Raw genomic sequence first — 20,299 nt, forward strand, 5'->3', positions numbered from 1 at the left:
AACCATTTGTTTGTGCCATTGCAATTTTTCATTATTAAAATCATGCATCTTCATTAACCCCCTGTCATGTATTTCATTCTTTTTCACTTGACATCATGATAACTCCTCAATTCTTACACATGTATTATCCAACTAATTACCATGCAAAGTGACCTCTGCAGGCCGGTAAGACAACAGGGTGGCGAAAAACAAAGACAACTTTTTCAAGCGACAAATGCACAACTCCGAAGATTTAATAACAGTGAGTGACAGAAAGCGTATTTTCCTGGGAAGTGACCATCGACCAATGTAAGTAAAATGTGTAAAAAAAAAAAAAACTGAGTTCCTACAATATAGAATTAAAAACACCCTAGGTCAGGGGTGTCAAACGTACGGCCCGCGGGCCGGAACCGGCCTGCCAGTGGGTTCAGTCTGGCCCGCGGGATAAATCTGCATTATCAAAGAAGAATAAACTTAATTTTCTTTAAAATCTGCAGTTCCTATTCTGTCCGCTAGGGGGGCTGTGTTTTAGTCAGTTCTATCGCTTTACCCGCTTTTTCTGTTGAAGCTGGCACCCTCTTCAGTGAAATGTCTTTGTCAAAAAAGAGAAAAGTGGACACAGAGTGTCGGATTTTTTAAGAAAAATGGACCTCTTCCTTTATGTTCACGGAGGTGAATGGGAAACCCGTGTGGCTGGTGTGCATGCAGCAAGTTTCGGTGCTTAAGGAATACAATTTTTCAAGATGGCGGCGCGTGCATACGCAGCGACCTCTCTCTGTCCCCGTCGCCGGGCTCGTCTGCTATTTCTCCCCCGGTTGGGAAGCGTCGAAAGCGGTGTGCGAGGAGGCTGAAGAGGGGCAAGCGCGGGGGCATCCGGGCCAGGCTGGCGGCCAACCCTGCTCGCCCGGCCGTGCCTTCCATTTTTCTGGCGAATGTTCGATCGCTGGACGACAAAATGGATTACATTCGCTTGCTGCGATCTACGAACCAGACAGTGCGTGACTGCTGTGTGCTCGTGTTCACTGAGACTTGGTTGACCGTCAACATTCCGGACTCTGCCGTACATCTGGAGCGGCTAGCGTGCTATCGGGCGGACCGGGCCATTGTACAAGGGGTGTTAGGGTTTGCAGAATATCTTCATCGTATGATTGTGTTGGAATGTAACCTGTAATAATTTAATTAGTTTGTCCTGTCTAGACAAAATTAGTTTACCACTGATTGACTAAATTCAGAGGAAGCAATCAAAGGTGCTTTGTTTACAGAAAGTCGTAAAAGGCCCCCTGCTATGCCTTGATCAGCAGGGGGGCGTCTCCAGCCCAACCTGTGTATTCCCAAACCCCCACTTGCAACCCCACCTTGTTTCTCTCAATAAATAAGCGCCTGACGAGGCCTGAGTCAGACTTCATTCGACCATCGCTGAGAGCACAGCGACGAGTGAACTCTCCACCCGCAGGTGTCTAAAACGACTAACTTGTCTCCAGTGTGGTCCTTGCAAAATAAGTTAGAGTGAGCACCACCCTAACATTTTTGGTGCCGAAACCCGGGACCCTCATACCCGCCATCTGGCTGACGGAGGACAACGCGCTGTACACCATCGACGGGCCAGCGTCCATTGGAGGACCTGGTAACGAAAGACCTGGGAAGGAAGTTCTTCGCTGGGCCAGCATCTTAGGTCTGCCTTCGTCTGTCAGAAGTGGATTGACGGGAACCCGGCAGCGCAGCGGACCAAGGGAGACAAGTAAGTCATAGAAAAAAGCGCAGATACGGCTTTGGTTTGTCCAAGTTAGGAGATACGGCTTTGGTTTGTCCGAGCTATGAGATACATCTTTGGTTTGTCCAAGTTATGAGATACGGCTTTGGTTTGTCCGAGTTATGAGATACGGCTTTGGTTTGTCCTAGCTATGAGATACATCTTCGGTTTGTCCGAGTTATGAGATACGGCTTTGGTTTGCCCTAGCTATGAGATACATCTTCGGTTTGTCCGAGTTATGAGATACGGCTTTGGTGTTTCCAAGCCATGAAACAGCTGGGAGTCTAGTCCCAGTGGAAGGAACGGGCTAAGAAAAGGGAGTTTCTTTTTCCTAATTGAAGAAGGGCGTAGATTCTCTTTTTTTTTGTCTGTTTTTCCAAGCTGTTTGCATGAAAGTCGTGTGGTTGAGTGTGCGACTGGTAGGATAAATTGACTGCAGAGAGAATTTGGTCAGAGGTCAATTTAAACCTGCATTGAGGATCCTCAAAGTAAAGAAAAGAAGAAAAAGAAATAAAAAATTGTATAAACCTAGAAAACCAAAGTAAGATGGGAAATAAGAACGGTAGATCCCTAGCTCTTGAAGGAGATAAGAAGTACATGGCGAGTAGATTTCTTAATTGTATGCAATACATGCCAAAGTGGAAGAAAAAGTTTGGAGTAGAAGCAAAGTTGAAAGTGGAAGTCTGGAAGGCAGTGGTTGATGTCTTGGAGGAGAGTGTGAAGAGGAAGTCAAAGGGACTGAAAAAGAGTAGTAAAGAAAAAGAATTGATTTGTGCTAGAATGTGGTTGAGTGCTTCACAAGAGAGAAGAGAACAAATCCAAAAGACAAAAGATAGAAAGTTGAGAAGTGATGAGGCTGCATCTATGTTTGTCAGGCCGGAAGACAACGAGGCCACAGTGCGCAGGCGCACTGTCCCGGCCACGGCTCCGGCCGCAGCTGGAAATGCAGCTCAAGCGGAGCAAGAGAGATCTTCCGCTCGTATGCAAAACTCGTATCCAGGTTTAACAGACCTGCACCCTCCCCCATATAACAGAAAGAAAAGTCAGTGTCACATTGCTAGAAGTCCTGTACAAACGAGAAGTTTGACCACTGCTGCTAGGTTTTCCCAAAATTTGGACAATGTTGATGTGTGCCCAATGATACAGGTGCCAAACCCTATTGTAGGGGAAGGCCAACCTCCACATACGTATGTTTTTCGGCCATGGACTTTGGAAGAGGCAAGAAAAGCAGTTGAAGGGGTTACCCCTGTTGCTGAAGACCCAGATAAATGGGCAGAAGACATGGCTGGGATCATACATTCTTATAGACTGAATGGACATGAGGCAGGAGAAGCTGCAATGTCTTCTTTCGGAAAAGACTGGGCAAAAGTTAGAGGTCATTATACAGGTAGAAATAATCAAGGGCCTTTTCCCTATCGCGGTGGGGGAAATCAATTGGTAGGGGAGTATGCAGCACAATGGAATGATCTTGTGCAAAGAGTGAGAACTATATTTCGAAGACGAGCGAATTATGGTCATTTGGCAGGAATTAAACAGAAGCCTGGGGAAGATACTGATGATTTTCGCTTAAGATTTGAAAAAGAGTTCAGGGTGCATAGTGGCATCCCATTCAATGATGCAGCTGAGAGTGCTTATCAGCAACAGCTTAAAAATGCGCTCCTTACTAATTTCCGCCCTGAAATCGGCAACTGGGTGAGGAAACATTTGGTGGAAGTAGATGTTGCAAGTGTGACAACAACTATGCAATGGGCCAGACATGCTGAAAAAGTGATCAAAAGAGGCAAAAGTTCTGATGTATTTCATCTAGGCGATGATGATGATGTTGACCTAGATGAAGATACAACAGTCTTCTTTCATGGGTCCCAGCAGGCAAGAGGAAGAGGTAGAGGCCAACAAGGTCGCAGGCCTCCCTATAATTCAAGACCCCCACCAGATTCAGAGACCTGTTGGAACTGTGGTAGACGAGGACACTTGGCAAGATCGTGTCGTTTTGCAAAACAATACCAATCAAAGGGTGGAGGAAATGGCAGAGGAAATGGCAGAGGAAAAGCCAAATTCTCAGCATGACTAGATTGCCCCCCTGTGATCTCTTGTCCTCCTACAGAGGAAGAGATAGTAGATGTCCATGCAGCATGGGACATTTTGAATGCATTGAAAGAAAAACCATATGTCACCTTAAACATTGGAGGAAGGGAAGTAGAGTTTTTGTGTGATACCGGAGCGTGTAAGACCGTAATAAAAACTAGAGTCCCAAATCTAAAGGCCTCCCAAAATACTATTTGGGTAAAATCAGCTGATGGGCAGGTACACAAGGGGGGGCTATTCCTGGGGGGGCGCGTGTGACCCTGGGGAACAGGCTTTTTTTTTTGGCAGTACTAGAATAAAGTGTAATTGCGCGTTTACTACAGCAGGGGGCAGTGGCGCTCTCATTGTTACTTCTGTCACGTTTGCGACAGTGCAACATTTTACGACTTACAAGACAAGTTAGGATAGTCACGGTGGGGAGGGGGGGCGCGAATAGTTTTCTTCTTGCTAGGGGGGGGGCGTAACAGAAAATAATTGAGAAGCACTGCATTAGAGGGACGTAAAGCGCTACATGTAAACGTGTTTCTACTTAAACTTATTACAAAAGGCAGAATACTCCCCGCCTGGTACAATACAATTGTGCCACTACAAATCAAACCTTAGAACATGTAAATAACAAAAAAAATGCAACATTTACTTTTCTGATAACAGCAAAACCATGTCTGTAATAGGTCTCAAAAACACTTTCACATTTCCATCTTTTACAGTCTTCACTTCTGCTTTTCGAACCTTCTTGTCCTTACTCTCAAATGTTTTCACAACTCTTCCCATGGACCAGTCATTTCTGTGTGCAAGCACGTCTTTCAGTAATACAATGTCACCGACTTTTACATTCATTTTGTCATCAGTCCATTTTCTCCTTTGCTGTAGAGTTGAAAGATATTCACTCCTCCACTGTTTCCAAAAGGTGTCCGCCAGACTCTGTACTTGCTTCCATTGCTTTGAATAGAGGTCTGGAGGTGCAAAGGTTCCTGTCGGTGCAGATAAGGCATTGGTCTTTTGGGTAAGAAGCATTGCTGGGGTGAGAAGATTTGGTCTGTCAGGATCTGTTGACACCGCCACGAGTGGTCTTGCATTCATTATTGCCATCACTTCCGCCATGAAAGTACTTAACACCTCATGTGTGAGTTGGATATGTATGACTTTCAAAAGAATACCATCCAAAATACGTCTTGCAATTCCAATGAGTCTCTCCCACGACCCACCCATGTGTGAGGAGTGTGGGGAGTTGAACAGCCACGTACATCCTTTTTCCTGCAGGTAAGAGTTCAATTCTGTGTCCTTGTGATCAATTTTCAGTTCGTTGCATGCTCCAATAAAATTGGTACCTCTATCCGAGCGGAGTATCTGTGCGGGTCCACGAATGCTGAAAAACCTTCTCAGCGCATTAATAAAGCTGGATGTCGACATTGATTCGATGAGCTCAATGTGCACAGCTCTCATGGACATACAGGTGAAAAGTACAGCCCAGCGTTTACTGTCAGCACTTCCTCCTCTGGTGCGACGTGTGGTAACCGTCCAGGGACCGAAGATGTCCATTCCAACACTGGTGAATGGTGGCATAGGCAACAGTCTATCAACAGGTAAATCTGCCATCTTTTGAGTTTGAAATTGCCCTCTGAGTTTACGACAGAGAACACATTTGTGAATGACAGAAGAGACAAGCCGTTTACTGCCGATAATCCAAAATCCGGCTGCTCTGAGCGCTCCTTCTGTTATGTGGCGCCCCTGATGCGCTACCTTCTCGTGATGGTACCTGACAAGTAGGACTGCTACGTGATGAGCGTGTGGGATAATGAGTGGATGTTTCTCTTCCTTAGTTTGATTAGCAGGTGCCAAGCGTCCTCCTATTCTCAGAAGACAATCTTCATCAATAACAGGGTTTAGCTTTTTAAGACAGCTCTGTTTTGGTAATGGCTGGTTAGCTTTTATGCACCGGAACTCTTCTTTGAATGTTTCATGTTGCACAGTTTGAATGATAAATTTCCCTGCTTTATACAGTTCATCGGTAGTGTTTGTGTTTTTAAAACACTTCCAGCCTTTGTTTCCCAAGTTTGTTTTCTTGAATGATGCTGCTACACGTTGTAGTGATGCAATAGTTTGATACAAACTCGTCCACTGAGAGAATCTTTCAAAGCGACTTGACTCTAACTGCGTAGTTGAGGTTTTAGTGACAAAACTTCTCACCTCAGGCCTGATCTCAGTATCTGTATCAGGGTCAATCAGATTGAAATCATCTAAATGCGCCGACTCTTTATTGGGCTGTGTTAAAAAGAAAGGACCACTAAACCAGTTTGTGTGAGCTAGTGTAGAAGCTCCTATGGGTCTGGTTGCATTGTCTGCTGGATTGTCACAAGTAGCTATGTAACACCACTGTGCAGGATGTGTGGACTTCCTGATCCTGGTCACTCGATTAGCTACGTAAGTGTAGAATCTCTTTGTGTTGTTATGTATGTAGCCAAGAACGATTTTACTATCTGTAAAAAATCTGACAGTGTCTACTTCAATGTCCATCTCATCCCTAATGAGTTCGTACATTTCAACAGCTACAACTGCTGCACATAACTCTAGTCTCGGGACCGTGTGGGCAGGACGGGGGGCCACTTTTGACTTCCCCATGATAAAACCCGTGTGCCACTGACCTTCACTGTCAAGTGCTCTCAGATACGCTACTGCTCCTATGGCCACGGTGGAGGCATCTGAGAATATGCACAGTTCTTTCCTCACAGCTGTAGATTGGGAGAATGGGAGGTAGCATCTTGGTATCTGTAGCTGCTCAAGATCTTTTAATGAGTATCTCCATTTGTTCCATTCCTCTTCTCTTTCCACAGGAAGTGGTTCATCCCAATCCTTTTGCTCTGTGGACAGTTCACGTAGAAGTGCTTTTCCTTGCATTGTGACGTGTGATACGAAACCTAGTGGATCGTACAAACTGTTAACTGTGGCCAACACACCTCTCCTGGTGTATGGCTTTAGTTCGGTGGCGACATGAAAGGTAAAACTGTCAGTTTCAAGATTCCAGAGCACCCCTAGGCTCCTCTGCAGAGGTATGTCGCCCGGCTCTAAATCCAAGTCTTTCAGATCTTTTGCTCTTTCAGCAGCAGGAAATGCTTTCACTACCTTGTGGTTGTTAGAGGCTATTTTGTGTAGCTTTAAGTTGGATTGTGCCAACATGTTTTGTGCGTTTGTGAGTATCTTAACAGCTTCTTCCGAGGTTGTTGTGGATGCAAGGCCGTCATCCACATAAAAATGCCTCATAATGAACTGCTTTGCATCTTGTCCATGCTCTTCCTCTCCTTCTACTGCAGCACGCCTCATACAGTAAATAGCCACGGCCGGGGAGGGACTACTTCCTAAAACGTGGACTTTCATTCTATATTCACAAATATCTTTATCCGGATCATTATTTTCATACCAAAGGAATCTTAGATAATCCCTGTGATCCTCTCTCACTTCAAAGCAATAAAACATTTGCTGCACATCAGTCGAAAATGCTACTGGCTCTTTCCTAAAGCGCATAAGAACACCTAGAAGTGTGTTGGTGAGGTCAGGTCCGCTTAACAAGACTTTGTTAAGGGACTGTCCTTGAAACTCTGCACTTGAGTCAAAAACTACTCTCAGCTGGTCGGGTTTTTGAGGATGGTACACACCGAAGGATGGTAAGTACCAGTGTTCTTTGTCCGAGTCCAGAAGTGGAGCGAGCTCCGCATGGTCATTGTTCAGCAGGTTTTGTATGAACTCAGTGTATTGTCTTTTCATTTCAGGGTTGCGGTCCAGTGTTTTCTTGAGTGACTGAAGACGTTTGAATGCTTGCTCCCTGTTACTTGGAAGTTTCGGTCTGGGTGAGCGGAATGGCAACGTTGCCACCCAGCTGTTGGCTTTGTTTTGAAACACTTCTTTTTCCATAATGTCAATAAAGTCTTTGTCTTCTACCGACAGCGCTGTTTTGTCGTCATCTTTTGTTTTCTCAAAAACAGTTTTGTCCCAGCAAATCAGAATTTTTATCTTCACTGCCCTTTTGAAGAGCGGGTGTGGTGTTTGGTTGGAAGCTGCAACCACTCGACTCCTTTACTTGAAAGATGTTGGGACATGGGCTGAGGTAAGAAGCACGACCATTCTGAAGAACATGTGTTTTTAGGACATTCACATTCGAGGGCTTGTGTGTCTTTCCTAGGCAGGCTTCACCAACAATTACCCACCCTAAGTCTAGGCGCTGCGCATAGGGTGTATTGTGCGGCCCGTTGATTCTCTCTCTGACTTTGTGTACCTGTATAATATCTCTTCCCAAGAGTAGAAGGACAGGTACTTGTATTTCGACAGGAGATATTTTGTCAGCTATCTTCTGTAAGTGTGGGAACTGCATAGCAACTTGTGGAGACGGTATCTCACTCCTATCGTCTGGAATCATGTCACATTCGATCAGATTTGGGAGTGGGAGTTTTACTCTACCATCCATTGACTCGATCACAAAGTTTGATGCTGTTCTGCCAACATTATCTGACAGATCGGAGCATGTTCTGAGCTTGTAAGCGTCTGAGCGTGTCTTAATATTAAAGAGCTCAAAAAACTGTGACTTAGCAAGAGACTTGTTACTTTGTTCGTCAAGCACTGCGTACATCTTTTGTGCTTGTTGTCTTTTGCCATCTGGATAGACTAACACCGGACTTATCTTTGAGCATGAATGTGGACTGTCTGCATTACCGCAGATTTCTGTGCATTTAGAGACCACTGAAATGTTTGCACTGTCCTCTGTCTCCCCGCCATCCTCTTTGTCGGCTTCAGGGTTATCAGCTGGAACAGGAGGTGGACCTGGATGTAGCGCTGATAAATGTCTGTCACTGCCACAGTCTGTGCACTTTATTTGTACCTTGCAGTCTTTTGCTAAATGCTGAGTAGAGCCACAACACTTAAAACAGACTCTATTCTCTTTAAGAAAGGACTTGCGCTCATCTATGGGTTTTGCTCTAAAGCTTTTGCACTTTTTTAGTGGATGAGGCTTCTTATGTATTGGGCATAGCTTGTCAGGGCTTTCTGGCAACTGACTGTATCTGTTCTGAGAAAAACTACTGTCTGTGGGAATGTCTGTTTTGTTCACAGTTATCACTTGCCTGGAATTACCTTTAAAACCTTGGTCTTTCTTGAAGCTTGTGCTAGCTGGAGGTGTGATGACAAAGCTTGGGTCGTTTCTTATTTTGGCTTGTTGTCTCACATATCTTGAAAAGACGCTGAAAGGGGGAAAGCAGACTTTGTATTGCTCCTTATACTTTGCTCCTGTTGCAATCCATTTTTCTTGTAACGCGTAGGGTAGTTTGTCCACAATGGGGTTCACTCCGCGTGCTGTGTCCAAATATGAGAGGCCTGGTAAGTATCCTCCCTCCTTTGCACATTCGATTTCTTGTAGAATGTCACCTAGCTCTCTTAAATTTGTGCTGTCTCTGTTGCTGAGTTTGGGAAACTGCTCAATCTTTTTCAACAGTGCATTTTCCACTACTTCAGGAGACCCGTAACATTCCTCGAGTCTTTGCCACACAAGGCCGAGAGCAGCGATTGGATTGAAAACATAGACAGAGTGAATTCTTTTAGCTTGCTGACCAGACTCAACTCCAAGCCATTTTATCATTAAATCTAGTTCTTCCTGCACTGTAGCATGCAAGTCTTTTATGGTGTTTTGAAATGAAGCCTTCCACGCCCAGTAGTTCTCTGGGTGATCGTCAAACTGCAAAAGTCCTGTACTTAACAGTTCTCTCCTTGTTAGGTACTTTGTGATGTCCTGTACACCCCGTATTTCTACTGATGTCGGAGGAGTGTCGTACGGATACAGTTTGGGGGAATTCGTCTGTCCTTGCTGTGTTTCGTGCTCTACTTTAATATCCGTTTTTTCCACGCTGTGCATGCCTTTATTGTCTATCTTTGTAGTCATAGCCATTTCACATTGTTCACGTGCAGCATTGTGGCAAGCGAGAGGATCGACTCGTAATGTGAATCCTTCGTGGCAAATCTCTGTGTGTTGCTGAATATACTCTGCTGTGCGTTGCATTGGATTAGCACAGGGGTGGGCAAACTTTTTGACTCGCGGGCCGAACTGGGTTCTAAATTTGGACCGGAGGGCCGAACCAGGAGCAGATGGACGTAGGCTTTGTGTGGTCATATAAGCAACCTGCAAAGGTCATTGCATAAAAGATTTTGGCCTTTAGTAGGTAGTAAAGCATGGATATTCCAAACAAGTTTTTTGAAAACAAATGCATTTATTAACAGCATTAAATAATAATAATAATAATAATAATTCACTAAAAAACTGCTATCAGTGATTCTCATAAAATACGACACTGTTATTATGAATAACAGTCTCCATCACTTCAGTGCCTGCAGGTCAGATTAATGAAAGATGTTTATCTTATGAGATCACATCAAACGGCAAACATTCTGACCAAATATTCTTGAATTCTTGAAGAATCGGTGAAAGCATACATCCAAATAAAGTAATCAAAACAGCAACACGGTGAGGGGTATCTGAAAATCAGAGCAGAGTTTTAACTCACAAACACCTGGTAACAGAGGTGAGGAAACGGGAAACACTTCCTTAAAGTAAGCCTTAAGAACTTTACAGGTTAAGATTAGTCGCAAATAGGTGGTGCATCAATGTCCTTGAGCATCCTGCATTGTTTGAAAATGAGAATGGTCGCTAGTTTCAATCCCTGCTATGTGTACAAATCATATTCAAAATGCATTTTTTTTACAATAAACTTGAGAGCCTCCCGTTCATTTTCAGTGGGAACAGTGTTGTTGGTCTCCCTTTTTTGCTAGTGCGTCATAGTCTGGAGTAAAATTTGTTGTGGAAATTCTTAGGAGAGATGCGAGGTGTTGGTCCGTTTACCTCGATCTGTGACGGGTTGATGTTAATGTGGCTGAACGTCACGTCGCGTACGTCGGGCCAAATTGGCCACTCTCTTTTAAACGCTCGGCACTGTGTCCACCTTGCGTTTCCTTGGGCGACTCATTTTAATGGAAAATTCCAGGGGAAGGTTTGTGGGTGGCTTTAGCGCAAAACTGCTTCTGAAAGCTCAGCGCGCGAATTACAAGAATGCTGTCGTCGAAGCCCACGCTCTAAATTCGGGACTGATACGAATAGAGCGAGAGTGCGCCATGTCCGTACTACTGAGTACGTACACGCACTTGTGAGTGTGCACCGAGCTTTCTGACACGGCTTCCGGTAGTAAATGCGCAGGCGAGCGCTTCGCCATCTACTGGGGAAACGCAGTCATTGCAGGCAAAATGACCCAAAACAAACAAACAAACAAAAAAGTTTAATAATACAATTTGTTCAGGGTTGGCGGGCCGGATTAAACGGTCCCGTGGGCCGGATGTGGCCCGCGGGCCGTAGTTTGCCCACCCCTGGATTAGCAGGTGGTTCTACAAACACATGACTCATTTCAGTCTTTGAGAGACCCTCCTCTTCTTCATAAACAGCAGCCTCTGCTTCGGCAACTGCAACAGTTTTTTGACTACTCAAAACATGTAAACTAGCCTCAAGTTCAGTTTTCTGTTTCATTATGGCTGCTTCTTTTAATGAATACTCCAGCTGTGCTCGTGCAGCAACTGCTTGTGCACGTGCTTTTAGCGCTGCAGAACTTACGGATGAACGTTTGGATGTATGCGAGCGGAAAGACTTCATCTTTGTGTCTGTGTAGCTTGCGTTACCCTTGTTCTCCGTGCTGTCCACATCGTCTGTGTTGTGCACTTGTCCTGGTTCTGTAGGGTCTGGCATTAGATCTTCTTCTGGTAGACCTGGGTGATACCGCTTTCCTGATCGTAGGCTCATGATTATCTTGCTGGATGTAGCTCCTCGTGGTTGTGCCCGCCGCGCTAGTGTCCTTTTACTGTGCTGTCCTCACTCTGAAGCATCTAGTTTTTCACCAGCTAGACAGCGAGTTAACGACGCTCCAAATAATCAGACTTGGTTTCTTTTAGCTGATTTATTTGTAGAATGGCCTCAAACCATTGCCCTCTTAAGACCGTCGTAAAACTAGGAAAAAATACAAGTAAAATTGTGCGTTAGCTAAACACATACAAGCTACATCGCATTTACGGTGAATAAGTTTGCATTAAACATCATCCATCCATCCATTTTCTGTACCGCTTAGTCCCCACTGGGGTCGCGGGCGTGCTGGAGCCTATCCCAGCCGTCATCGGGCAGTATAATACTCACGGACAAATCTTGTCCAAGGCACAACATAAAAGGTTTAAACATCAGCTTTTAACAGATGCACACGAGTCAACATTGCTTGCTGCCATTCGGTATTTGCTCTCAAAAACAACTTCCCACTGCAACCATTAGAGGGAGGTAAAGCGCTACATGTAAACGTGTTTCTACTTAAACTTATTACAAAAGGCAGAATAGAGTTCACAAAAATTACACACGGACACTGAAAACCAGTGTGAGATGGCAGTGGGGTCCGGCACAGGAATCCTCTTTTCAGAGACTGAAATCAGCTTTAGCATCTGCACCGGTTCTCACCTTCTATGATGCCAACAAACCCACAATGGTGTCCGCTGACGCCAGTAGCTATGGGCTCGGAGGAGTCCTACTTCAGCGACATGGTGAAGATTGGAGGCCAATCGCTTATTGCTCCAGGAGGCTTCGTGATCCTGAAACAAGATACGCACAAATAGAGAAGGAGTGCCTAGCGAGCGTCTGGGCATGTGAGCGCTTTGAGAAATACCTGATCGGACTAGAGACATTTACATTGGTCACGGACCACAAACCATTGGTGCCTTTGATGAAGAATAAGGACTTGGATAATGTCCCACTAAGGTGCCAGAGACTCTTGATGAGACTGATGCGTTTTAATGCAGAAGCAGTATACACACCCGGCAAGACATTGGCAGTGGCGGACGCACTGTCAAGAGGGCCCCTTGAACAAACCGGCGACGAGCAGCTGGAGGAAGACGTGATGGTGCACATTGGGGCAGTCATCAACCACCTCCCAGCAACACCCCACAAGCTGCAGCAAATAAGAGAGCACACCGACCTAGACCCCCAGCTACAGCTAGTTAAACAGTTTATTCAGAAAGGCTGGGCAGATTACGAAAGACAGGTTCCCGAGGCAGTTAAAGATTTTTATAAAGTAAGGGGGGAGCTGTCTGTGGTAGAGGCGTTGGTGGTCAGGGGAAGCCGGATAGTAATTCCTAGTGTGATGAGATCTGAGATGATAGACAGGATTCACGATGGTCACCAAGGTCTAGTGAAGTGTAGAGAGAGGGCCAAACAATCAGTGTGGTGGCCAGGGATCTCAAAATGCATAAACAACAAAGTTACTGAGTGTGATTTCTGCACTGCAACTAGGCACACACAGAATAAAGAGCCACTCATCCCAACAGTATTGCCAGATAGACCATGGCAAAAGATAGGGGTGGATTTATGTGAATATAACAAGCAAACTTACTTGGTAGCTTCTGATTATTATTCTCGCTATCTAGAGATTCTGAACTTGCCCACAACCACAACCACTCAGGTTATAAGTAAGCTAGCTGCTACTTTTGCCAGGTTTGGGGTTCCAGAGGAGCTTGTTAGTGATAATGGGCCTCAGTTTACTTCCGAAGAGTTCAGGAGGTTCAGCAGAGAGTTAGATTTCATCCACACCACATCTAGCCCGCATTACGCTCAAAGTAATGGTCATGCAGAAAGGGCAGTGCAGATAGCAAAAGGGATTCTTAAGCAGGAAAACCCCCTTTTAGCTCTTATGGTTTATAGGAGCACTCCCACTACTTCTACAGGCTTTAGCCCAGCGGAGCTGCTGATGGGCCGCAAGATCAGAACCACGCTGCCCATCCTGTCTGCTAACCTGGATCCAAGGTGGCCCAACAAGGAGGAGACGCGCTCTGCAGATGCTGCGGCCAAACAGAAGCAAGCATTTTATTATGACCGCAGGAATGGTGTCCGACACCTACCTCCACTGAGTTCTGGAGACAAGGTCCTGATGAAACTGGACAATGAGAAACAATGGGCTACTCCAGGAGTGGTACAAGGTAACAGTTCTGCACCCAGGTCCTATGTCGTGACAACAGCCCAAGGAGGTTGTTTTAGACGGAACCGCCACCACTTATTGAAAGTGCCTGCTGCTCCCTTGCTTCCAGCTATCAGCGGGCCCCCGCAAAATCTTTCCCCCAAGAGTGGGGACGACGACATTATTACAACCTCTGAGACTTCACCAATGACTGAGACAGTTACAATCACTCGCTCAGGTCGAGTGAGTAAGCCTCCACCAAAGTTAGATCTTTAGTTAGAAAAAGAGAGAAAACAAGTTAAAGTTATGCTGTGTTCAAATAAGCTATTTGATGCGGTGTTAAGATACTGTTATTTGTGTTATATAACTTAGTTGTGGAAAACTTTCATATGGGGAACAAGAGTTGGGTATGCTATAGTAATAACAACAATGTTCTGTTGTTACAAGTTACAATCACTTGGTGGAGCCTAAGTTAGACTTTGTTTTTCAAAAAAAAGAGGGGAAGATGTAATGAATGAACGAATGTTGTAATTTCCCACCCTTGCTGGTCTTTGAAGGGCCCATACTCTATCGCGAGAGCTAGAGCGTGTTTTCTAAGTTGGTACTCAGGAGTTGAAGAATAAAGAACGACCAGTTTTCTGTTCAGCACACGGCGTGGCCTGTTTTATGTCAGGACGACATTACAGACACAGAAGACATACAACGGGATTCGAATCCATTCCACATTTTGCTTCTTTCCAACTGCTGCTTAGCAGTTTGGTCATTTTAACTGTCATCAGAGCAGATGCACTGACAAATACGCACGTCTTACTTAACTTTTGTGTCGTTTCGTTTCTAATAGCGCTGTATATTTCCCCTTTATTCTGCAAAATTTAACTTAAGTGTGCACACAAATTACTTTACCAATTATATCAATATTAAACCCCCCAGAGGCCTCTGAGGTAAATTTTGGATTCTATGCGTCACTGTATGTCACCTTAAATGGCGACCTTGTAGCAGTGAGAAGACCCTAAGCTATTTTTGCGGTACAGAGAAGATCTAGTTTCAGCAATGTGTAGGTACTTAGAATATGGAAGGGCCATTCGTCCGTGACCAGGAAGACCTTTGTCCATGCACTTTTAAGGGCATCGGAAGTAACCAGTAGAGCAGTGCTTCTCAAATAGTGGGGCGCGCCCCCCTTGGGGGGCGCGGTGCTATTCCTGGGGGGGCGCGTGTGACCCTGGGGAACAGGCTTTTTTTTGGCAGTACTAGAATAAAGTGTAATTGCGGGTTTACTACAGCAGGGGGCAGTGGCGCTCTCATTGTTACTTCTGTCACGTTTGCGACAGTGCAACATTTTACGACTTACAAGACAAGTTAGGATAGTCACGGTGGGGAGGGGGGGCGCGAATAGATTTCTTCTTGCTAGGGGGGGGCGTAACAGAAAATAATTGAGAAGCACTGCAGTAGAGTGAGACTCGGACCGCAGCTGTTGTCTTACGAGATACAAATGATGGGGGAGAACAGATAGAAAAGAGGAACAGCGCGAAGGGCAAGAATGACGAGAGCGCGAAGAGCGAGGGGCGCGCAAGGCGCAGGGGCGCAAGGGGCAAGAGCAAGAAGCGCGAGGGCCTTTTTGGGGCGAACATCTGTGCTGTCAAGAGCTGAAACATCTTTGCTCTTGGGGCCACCCTAACCTTTGGAGAGACTTCACTTTGACATCGGTTGAATAAATCTTTTCCCAATCAGCCGTGAGTCACCGAAGTGCTTCCTTACCCGGACCAGCCATTGTCCACTGAGTGTTTTTTTGGAGACCAGCGAAACAACAAAGACCATTCACCACATTTTTGGCGTCACGAACAGGATTCGTGTTCCCCCGGGGAATTCGCGCCCGCTTCCTGAGCGAGAATCCAGCGGTCGACCAGCGGCTGTCATTAAGGTGAGATGCTTCGCCCACAGTTGCCGCGATATGCTCGGTTCTTGGACAGGTGGGGGGTCGGCCCCTTGAGGGGGGCAGTTACAACCGAATCTGATGTGGCCATGAGCTGTCTCGGGAGTAAGTTGTCTCTTCCAGTCAAAAAGTTGTCATAATTCGACTTTCGAAGGGGGAGTGGCCCCAAATAGAAGCAGCAAAGGAAAAATAAAATAAAAAATAGAAAAATAAATAAAAAATAAGAAATAAAAAGTGAACAGTAACTTAAAACTTAATGGGGAATGTGAACAGTGGAGTGAGTGACATGTCTGGTGAGAATGATGAATGATGAAAAAGAAAGAAGCCCGAAGTAGTGTGGCTCGTGACGGGACAGGTTGTCAGGGACATCGCTGTTGACCGTCACCATAAAAGAATAGTAGAAAGTCCCATAAAACGTGGACTTGAGTTTGGCGACAGATCCGATGGAGGATAGAAATTTTAGCTGTGTGAATGAGGCGAAAACACAGATATGATTGAACACTGTTGCGACAGGAAACGACCCGCCCCAGATGTAGTTCCTGGAAAAGCCGAGACACTGCAGTCGCACTCAGTGGCCGTACGGGCCAAGTAAAACAAAACATAAAACAGGCGCACCTGTTGAGAGTTTCGGTGGCCGGGTTAGTCTCCGTCAAAAGTCCAACAAAAAAGGGAGGCTTGCGCTGACCGAGTTTGGCTAATAGGAAAAGTGCGCAGCCTTGGCATCCGTAACTGTGAGCATGAATGTGGAAGTGACCCGGTCAGACCCAGTTATGGGTGCCGAGATCCGGTCAGATTTTAAGGGTACCGAGGGAAATAAAGCGCGCGTAAGCCATGTCGTTTGGACACTGATCGAATTAGAGGTGTGTGTGGGTTACAAGGCTCCTCGATTTAAACGCTGGTGCAAGAAAATGGCAGAGTAAAGTCGGTGGGCTGTCATTTTCGAATACCGAGGCAGCTGGTGCGTTATCGCGGCAACGGTCCGATCCCGATTTGTCGAGGCGTACTGTAATAGCATGCACGTCTGTCAAAGTTTGATAAATCTGAGCCTGCGACAAAACCGCTATTGGACGAAGGTTTTGTGCGGCTGCTGTGTGAAAATGGAAAACGCGGAAAAGAGGTGTGGTGAATGGTCTTTGTTGTTTCGCTGGTCTCCAAAAAAACACTCAGTGGACGATGGCTGGTCCGGGTAAGGAAGCACTTCGGTGACACACGGCTGATTGGGAAAATATTTATTCAACCGATGTCAAAGTGATGTCTCTCCAAAAGTTAGGGTGGCCCTTCCATATTCTAAGTACCTACACATTACTGAAACTAGAGCTTCTCTGTACCGCAAAAATAGCTTAGGGTCTTCTCACTGCTGCAAGGTCGCCATTTAAGGTGACATACAGTGACGCATAGAATCCAAAATTTACTTGAACTCCATCCACTATACCTCACAGAAGAATGTTGGTGTCAATAAAACAAAATTACGTACTTCCCACAAAGTGATCTGAGCAGACGTAAGAATGGATAGTTGACTTCCAAAGCCTGGAGCTGTTGCGGCCATGTTCCGCCCTACGAAGCGGCGCCACCCAACTATCCTTTCTGGTCTGGTCCGCAGGGAACCGATACAGCTTCTTGGTATCGCCGTTTTGGAAGCGATAGGCACATCCTATGGCACAACAACTCTTCACCATGGTCAAACTTGCACCGTAACAACTCTGCCACAATCTTCCACCGATAAAATGCTAAAAAAATGCCCCAGTATACGTATCTCTAAAGCTCAATTCAGTAGGGGTGTAAATCGCGGGTTTTGTCACGATACGATATAATATCGATATAAAGAACTTCGATACGATATTTGCCGATATCTTAAAGCCTGCTGCGATTCAATCACGATATATCGCGATATAGTGCTCTACGATCGATATTTTTTTTTTTAATAAAAAATATAGAACAATATCCTGATTTATAACAATTCATACGCAAAATCCACAAGGTACTGCAAACTCTTTATTTAGGAAATTACAAGAGTATTGTAGTATACAAATTGCTTATTTTAACACTGAACTTTGATGTCGTGTTTTTTCTTTAAATGTGCGGCGAGATTTGTGCTCCCTGAATATTTGATCACCGCATGGCAGGATTTACAAACTGCACGTGTCTTGTCCGTTGAGCCATCTTTTCTTTGGAATCCAAAGTGCTTCCAAACGAATGACTTGAAGCCTAAAGGGGAGCAAATTTCCTCGTCTTTTTGGACACTAGCCATAGCACCAGCCCAGGAGCCGCGTACTAGTTGTCGACTCCCCTTTCACGTGCCTGCTCTGCTCACAACACAACAACGCCGCGCACTGCTCCCTGCTCCCGGAAGAGGAAGCAAGCAACAATGAACTGGATTTCAAAATAAAGTCGCGTCTAATGTCCGAGGTCAAACACGGCGATATAAATCGATGTTTACCTTTAGCATCGATGCCAATAAATCGTAGAGCATAATATCGATTAATCGATGTGTATCGATGTATCGTTACACCCCTACAATTCAGCCTTAGCCCTATTAGCGTTCGCCGCTTTTTGCCACCCAAACAAACCGTCAGCCGGTCTGTGACATCACGTGCATATCCTCTATTCTTTGGACTTCGGTTCTCTTTCTTGGTGTGGAGCACTTGCGGCCTCTGTCCTCGACTCTGGTATTGTATGCGTGAATGTTTTTCAGGGACTCAATAAGGTGCGCACTGCTGAGGCAAATAATAAAGCTGGCAGCAGAGGGTGCTTCAGTCTTCCTTTCAGACCGAGAACTTGCCGAGAGGAGTCGAAGTTGGCGCGGCAGTGACAAGCCAAACGAGCTGGCTTTGGGGTTGGGGCCAAACCCGGTGCCCCCTTTCCTCCTCGTCTTAGGCTCGTCTAACCCTAACCCTCTTGCCCTTTGTCGAGTTTTTTATTGTTGGGTGCATCGCTTTGTTCAGCCCAACAGTGGAGACCTGAAAAGAGGCAAAAAGCCGTAAGGCAGCCTGGTGGATGCTGGGAATGATTGGTGCATAAAGAAGATGGCAGTGAGAAGGGCCAGGTTTTTTTTTTTAAATCAGCACAGAACTTGTAGTTGCCGCTGTCATCCGGATGCTACGGGACTGGCCTGGCCGTGGCGCCACAGATGCAGCCAAAGGTGCAGAGTGCGCGTCTCGTCGGCGGACGGCCCGGTTGCTAAGTGAGCTGCCTTCCCCTGCCGTCACCTTGCTGTCAAAATGACTCACCTACTTGAATAATTGCGGCGTGAACATTTCAGAGAGAAATGTGGTTCAGCAAGACCCACCTTCAAGAAACTGGCTGCTTGCGTGACACCAAAAGGGCAATTAATGAAGTGCCCCACCTTAACGAGCGTGACACAAAAGCGCCGGCATTCTTGCCGTCACAGAGGTCGACCAGGCAACCTATAAAAGGCCAGCGCAGAATCCACCGCCAGTCAGGATCGGACTTGATTCGAAGCGGTAAGTAATCTCTTGTTCAGGCAGCAGCAGCATTTTTGTGGCGGTCGCTCTCCGCGCCTTCCATTGGCTTTGGGCCGCTTGAAGCCGGAGCAAAAAATGGGGTAGGGGGTGGAGCAGGCCGGAGGTTGACACCAGGCAGACGAGGTCCCGGCAGCTCGCTCTCCCTCCCTCTCCCCGCACCCGCCATGGCTTCAGTGTTCTTTTTGGCTGTCTTGCAGAGTGACGTCCCGACACAATGGGGACTTTGAAGGTGCTCAGCGTTGTCCTTTTGCTACTCGGTAAGTGGTCCGACACTCCGGCTGCACGTCGCGTCCAGAATAGACGCTCACTAAACAAAGCCGCCTTGCCTCAACAGGAAGCATCAGCCCAACTGTCCCCCAACCGACCCCGGATGAGAATGAGCCGCCACCAGATGACACAGACCCGCCGACAGACCCGTCGACAGACCCGCCGACAGACCCGCCGACAGACCCGTCGACAGACCCGCCGACAGACCCGCCACACTCGCCAGTCGATGTCACATGCGTGAATGCAACCTTCCAGCAAGGTTTAAAGCTGGAATCAGGCGTCGGCCTGGTTGTGCGTTTTTTTGGAAACAAAATCTGGCTCGAAGGGGTTGATTATTCTGATGGGTACGCCACCATCACCCCTCCTACTCCTCCTACTCCTCCTACTCCTCCTACTCCTCCTACTCCTCCTACTCCTCCTACTCCTCCTACTCCTCCTACTCCTCCTACAACCACCCTGGATGACAGAAAGTAATGGGCACGTATTGGAGGCGCGGGTAATTGTTCTTTCCTTTGTAAATTAAGATGCCATCAAGACTGCTGTTGCTTGTCACCTGTAATCAACGATTCATTTGCATAACAATCACGAGGGTGTGACGTGAAAACCCTTGATTGGTTTCCATGCTGCCTGCAAACTCACTTTGGGCAAACTTTTTTCTGCTTCAATTAAACTAATGAGCTCATGATATCTGTGGCTTGTTTCTTCCAATCCATGTGAAGACGTGAATTTTGATTCTCAGAGGGCAATCAGAAAAGTGACGGTGGTTTTTCTACTCCAGAAATCAGATGGGAATAAACAAGTT

The 20,299-nt window shown here is 46.1% G+C and overlaps 2 protein-coding genes across 5 annotated transcripts in view; both read left to right on the plus strand.

Moving 5' to 3' along the window:
* LOC133144477 (dentin sialophosphoprotein-like) overlaps nt 1-57 on the plus strand; it is a 5,441-nt gene extending 5,384 nt beyond the window's left edge. For all 4 annotated transcript variants that reach the window (XM_061267192.1, XM_061267194.1, XM_061267193.1 and 1 more), the window contains one exon: nt 1-57. This exon is cut by the window's left edge. The gene's annotated coding sequence lies outside the window, so the exon portion shown is untranslated.
* Nucleotides 58-19,092: 19,035 nt separating this feature from the next.
* LOC133144518 (uncharacterized) lies at nt 19,093-20,180 on the plus strand. Its single transcript, XM_061267282.1, has 3 exons — nt 19,093-19,209; nt 19,428-19,487; nt 19,565-20,180. Exons 2-3 carry the CDS (start codon nt 19,445-19,447, stop codon nt 19,969-19,971), a joined length of 450 nt encoding a protein of 149 aa, XP_061123266.1. The 5' UTR covers nt 19,093-19,209; nt 19,428-19,444; the 3' UTR covers nt 19,972-20,180.
* The last annotated feature ends 119 nt before the right edge of the window (nt 20,181-20,299 follow it).

Source organism: Syngnathus typhle, linkage group LG20, assembly GCF_033458585.1.
Source record: "Syngnathus typhle isolate RoL2023-S1 ecotype Sweden linkage group LG20, RoL_Styp_1.0, whole genome shotgun sequence".
In the NCBI taxonomy this organism is placed as follows: Eukaryota; Metazoa; Chordata; class Actinopteri; order Syngnathiformes; family Syngnathidae; genus Syngnathus; species Syngnathus typhle.